Genomic DNA, 5,512 nt, shown 5'->3' on the forward strand with positions numbered 1-5,512 from the left:
GTGATATTGTCGAGGGGACTGTGACCTGTCATGAGGTTACTGAGGCCAGGGATGTAGTAGGTGGCAGGTGGAGGGCCATGATGTACAGGAAGATAAATCAGCAATCAGCACCAAGATGCTGCAATGATTTCTGTTGACAACACTATGGATGTAGCAGAGCAGATGTAGCAGTGCGGATGTAGCAAAGCTGAATTTGTCACTGTAGTAGGTTTTCCTACAGGTTTATGTAAAAACACATTGAGGGGAATGTATCAAGGTGGTATGCCAGTTACTACACCAAAACGTATGACGCTTTCCATTTTCCCTCTTTGTGATAACACCATGGCTTCTGTCAAATGCTCTGTGGGTAATATAATGCCTATGAGATATAGGTGACGCCCATCCCCCCAGTACTCGGATATAGGCTTTCAGTATATTTTATTGCTATTTACTTATTTGCCAGATAATCATACAGTAATGTAATAAGCAGTGCCATATAATGATTATATAAAATGCTGATATCTATTGTCTCTCCTTCATTTCCTGCCTTGAAGTAAATAGCAATGGTACTTGAGTAAATGCACAAGAAATCAAAGGAAAACTGGCGACTCTGCAACTCGTAAATATCTGATTCTTGGAGTATTATGTGATTAGTGGGGTAGGTCCATCTCTATGGTTCAGGTGGATCCACCTGTTCAAGGTTTCTTCTTGTCAAAGGAGAAGGTTTGCTGGTGTTGATAGAACTTGTTTTGCTGAGGCTGATGGGTCTCCTTCGGGGTTTCTTGACATGTAGGTGTAGGGTCCTGTTGGCTTTGGCTGTATGAAGGTGGCTGGGATGAGGCTTGTACTTCTACACCAAAGCTTTGTGGAGGAGGTATGTACAGAGGTCTTTGGTAGAAACTCTGTGGTTCTTGATCAGGTTGATCTGCTGTGGTTGTGTTTTCTGCCATCATGATCTGCTCTTTACCTTCGGATTGGGATCCAGTGGTGGTTGGTTTTGATGTTTGGTCTTGTTTATTATTTGTAGATTGTGAGCTGGTGGTACCTTGCACTTGGTCTTTACTTGAGTCACTGTGGGATTGGGATACTGTAGTGTCTACATGAGATGTTTGCTCCTTGCCTTGGCATTGTGACTCCTTTGGATCTTGTTGAGATGTTTGGTCTTTTCCCTGGCTGTAATCTTGGGATTGAGATCCTGTGCTGTCTTTCTCTTCAGTTTTTTGGTCAGTTTGTGTACATATCTGATTTTTTTCACCTCCAATTCCCTGAGCTGCACAGGCGCCTTTCTGGTCATGGTAGCTTGACTGGGTCTTCTCACACTTTGGGCGCAGTGGCTTCTGGTAGTAGTTTGGTGGCTCATCAGGTTTTTGAGATGTAGTCTGAGAGGTTGGTTCTACATTCTTTTTTGGTAGCTCATCAGGTGTTTGAGATGTAGTCTGAGAGGTTGGTTCTACATTCTTTTTTGGTCGCTCATCAGGTTTTTGAGATGTAGTCTGAGATGTTGTTTCTACATTCTTTTTTGGTGGCTCATCAGGTGTTTGACATGTAGTCTGAGAGGTTGTTTCTACATTCTTTTTTGGTGGCTCATCAGATGTTTGAGATGTAGTCTGAGAGGTTGTTTCTACGTTCTTTTTTGGTTGCTCATTAGGTGTTTGAGATGTAATTTGAGGGGTTGTTTCTACATTTTTCTTTGGTTCATCTGGCTGTTGGCACGTGTCTTCCTTTTCATACACAACCTTGTAGTATGCCTTTAACACCTTGCACAACAGGTCACAGAACTCACTGAAGTCCACCTCCCCATCATTATTCTCATCAAGAATTGATAGTAAACTTGAAATTGTGTTTGGATCTTTCGATTTCTGAAACAGAGGTACACATGGTTCGTAAGTCACTCAATAAGTCATTAGGTGGACACATTTTTTGGATTTTTTTAATGCTATTTTTCTTATCAATTTCATTCAACTTCCTGAGACAACCTGTGACAACTATAATCTATCCCATACCATGAGATACAATGGTATTACAATCCCATAAATAGATTCATTACTGTAAAAAATTACAGGGAAGGGGGGGGTGTAAACTGAGTAACACAGGAATTACATAGAGAGACAATCAGGAGGCCACAAGATGCAAGCCTTGCCCCTGATGGGAACTGTGGTACTAAGTGTTATTAGGACATCTGGTTGTAATGAAGGTGAGGGTTAGAAATGGTGACCTGTTCATTGCAAACCTGCACTCTGTACTAAGGAACACCTAGGAAAAGCAGCAGTTTCAAAAAGTGGGGACCACACTACATTTGTAATTTGACACTGCGACTTATCATAAAGAGATTAGTGTCTCCTGTGCTTCCTACCTTGATGACTTCTGAAAATTCGCTCTGGATGAGGAGGTTGAGTTCCTCACTATTCAACTTATTCTGGTGACAATCCTTCTCAGAATATTTCTGGAAACATTTGATGATATCCTGGATTGATGAGACGAGTCCTGGCATGATTACAGGTCGTTAGATGGTCCTGTATGAAGGAAAGGAGCCCATTATAGTCACATCATCGTCGGTGAAATAACCGAGACTCTTCAAAGACAAAGCAAACACTGCAGCGCTCACCTGTGTAGTCTGTTAAGGGAGGCACGGATGAAAGACCTGGACAGGGTTAGACAAATCCCAAAAAGCAGCAGATCCAGCTTCCCATAAAAAGAATTGATGAAGGACCAACATGGACCAACATGTCTAGGGTCCGAAACACGTAGACTACACTGATGTTTGGATTTTATCTGCTATAAATAAAGAATTCTTTTTATGGGAAGCTGGATCTGCTGCTTTTTGGGAAATAACCGAGACTAACTTATATCAGAAACACCAACCTCCTATTTCATGTCATCTTAAAGAGAAGCACCCAACAGATGTATCTAGAAGCGCTCACATAATGGCTCTTTCTGGCTATACTGACTTGTAGAAGAGTAAGTGCAGTGAGAAGAAGCCAAGGATTGCCACAGACCTTCCATTATGTGATCTGTCAGTTTAGTTTTAAGGACTAAAGAGAGCCCTCACTTCATTGACCCCCCCCCCCCCCCCCCCCTCATCCCACATAAACTTTCCTCCATCACCACCACCTTCACCAGTGCTTAATCCATAGTGTCACAGGATGCATGAACCCAGGAGCCAGGGAAAGGTCACAAAAAGCACCAAATTTATCTCTGCAATAATATATTAGTAAATTTGATAAATGTTACCCCCCTTCGTTTGATAAATATTACCCCCCTTCGTTTGACTTCTTTTAAGGCTTTATTCACGCATCCTTGTCTGTTTTGCTTCCTCAAACGTCCAAGTTCCTGATGCATCTCAGTAATGTTTTCCAATAGTTGGTCCATTTTATGTGTCCGCAGAAACAGCAACCTAGTTTTTATTTTTTACATTCTAAAAAATGTTTCCATGCACTGGATCTTCTGTATGTGGTTTTCACCAACCCCTAGACTCAAAGAAGCGTCTTTGGTCCCCAAAAGAGACCAAAGCAGGCATGAAAACAATGGACAGCACACAGATCTCCTCCACGTTTGGAACATTTTTAACGGAACCATTGAAAAGTGATAAAAAGTTTGAAAAAGTAATTGAACCACAATGGAAAAACCACAAACGCGTCCTGAGATACCGTAGGACTATTGTGGATGCAAAACGGACACAGACAGATGAAATAGCCCTAAAACTGTGAAGGTCACTGTAAAACATTGCTTGCCATGTAGAACTATTTTCAAGTCTTCAAAATATACAGGGAATCAGGTAAATTCTAATATCTAAAAATGATAAATGAGATGAAAGGTGATAACAGAACCAAAAATCAGATGATCCCATGACTGCTACGTCCATCACCCCTTCTTAAGTCCTCTACTGCCTTGTAACATTCTGTCCTATAATATACAAGCCACTGATTACAGAGGTTACTGAAGGCACTTACCTCCACCAGATGCAGTCCGTTGACAGAGAAGAGCTGGAATGGCCCAGGCAGGTCACCATTTATAGGGATATGATGCCCTAGTTATTTTAGGAAGGAGGCTGCAGTCCCAGCCCAAACCAGTCAGTCCAGCACCATCAATTACAGTGAAACAACTAGGAACACCCTATTTCACAAACACACCCTGACAGTGGGGATGTTGTCAGGCAGACGGTTTCTAACTCCAGCCATTGTCCTGTATGCAAGGGGCCATGATTCTCCCCTCCACTCCCGTCATCCCGGGGGCTTCATCACAAGACCACTTGACCCTTAATAAAATGCCTTGATAATAATGACCCTAATTGTCACCTCTATGAATCAGCCAAGAACGTGATCCTCAACCCTGGCACCTGTCATGTTTTTGATTAACCCGCCTATCAAGTTTCTGGTATAATTGGCCATTCCGACCTGCATTCTGGTCATTGTGATCAGGTTGATGTGTCATACTTTGGATTTCTCAAATATAATAAGTGTCTATCATTACAAGTATTCTCAGCCTCTCCCTGTGAAGGCAAAGTCCTGAAGATCTAATTGTCATCCAGCAGAACTTTCTGTGTCAGAGCCGTAAGATATTGTTCTGGCCTAGACGGATGGACCGTGGAGATGTCAAAATTAAAGACTGGTCAACAAGCTACCAGACTGACTGAGCTTGTCCTTCAATGTTTGGTCACTGGCAACATTAGCCATGTTAGTGTCGAATCTACAGCCAATGGTCGTCTTAAAGGAGAGGCCAATGTGCACAGAAGAGTATGCAAAAGCTACCAAACATTGGTGATCTTCTCAAGGAGGTGGGCCTTTGGGGAGGTTTCACTGTAACTAGAATTCATATTTCCCACAAAAGCAAAGTCAGGAATGACCCCAATCATCCTGTTGACCATAAACTGAGTAGGGTTGATAGTACAGTAGATGAATGTAGAAGAACTCACGTAGCCATATCAGGAAGCAGAAGACCACCACTGTGTATTACTTTCGCTAAAAGGAAAAAAAACTAAATGGGACTCTCTCTCGCTCTATATATAAATATATATATATATATATATATATATATCTGCTCCCACTAGAATTGTGCCCATGTCTCCCACTAGGTGGTGAAAGTCTTCCAACATCTTAATGGTCTAATAATGACTTTCAATGTCTTCTACCTAGGCCTTAGTGTGGGGTGGTGCATGTTATCTACAACTTTACCCCCCTCCCGGAATAATTTGTCTGACTCAAGTTGTCCATATACCTTCAACTTTGTGTCAGATTTGACATTAGGGCCCCTCAGGGGACATCCCGTATAGCTCCTGTCCCATACTGATCTCCTTCTGTTCCCGGTCACAGTTTATATTAACATCAGTTGATTCCACAGTAATCCCCCAGCGTCAGATCTTCCCGGCCAAGCGGTGGCGTTACAGCGGATGACACATTGTATTACAGATCGGTTTTAATAACTGGAAGTTAATTGGGCGAGACCTCATTAGTGAGTCCATGTCATTGTTTCGAATCTGCTCATCATTGTAAAGAACTTAAAGATTTACTGGATTAAGGATGAGTCACATGACTGA

The 5,512-nt window shown here is 42.1% G+C and overlaps 1 protein-coding gene across 1 annotated transcript; it reads right to left on the reverse strand.

Moving 5' to 3' along the window:
- Positions 1-400: 400 nt before the first annotated feature.
- Positions 401-4,077, reverse strand: LOC120981900 (cornulin-like). The gene is made up of 3 exons (XM_040411684.1): positions 3,930-4,077; positions 2,333-2,492; positions 401-1,838 (listed from the first exon to the last, which is right to left on the reverse strand). The coding sequence occupies exons 2-3, from the start codon at positions 2,468-2,470 to the stop codon at positions 675-677; spliced, it is 1,302 nt and encodes a 433-aa protein (XP_040267618.1). The 5' UTR covers positions 2,471-2,492; positions 3,930-4,077; the 3' UTR covers positions 401-674.
- Positions 4,078-5,512: the final 1,435 nt, after the last annotated feature.

Source organism: Bufo bufo, chromosome 11 (genome assembly GCF_905171765.1).
Source record: "Bufo bufo chromosome 11, aBufBuf1.1, whole genome shotgun sequence".
NCBI lineage: Eukaryota > Metazoa > Chordata > Amphibia > Anura > Bufonidae > Bufo > Bufo bufo.

What these genes read in the sequence shown, in the direction of transcription:
- LOC120981900 (XM_040411684.1), bottom strand. Translation starts at nt 2,470, where the DNA reads ATGCCAGGACTCGTCTCATCAATCCAGGATATCATCAAATGTTTCCAG. An exon ending in AATTTTCAGAAGTCATCAAG is followed by an intron (nt 1,839 to 2,332) that starts GTAGGAAGCACA and finishes CCTCTGTTTCAG; the next exon opens with AAATCGAAAGATCCAAACAC.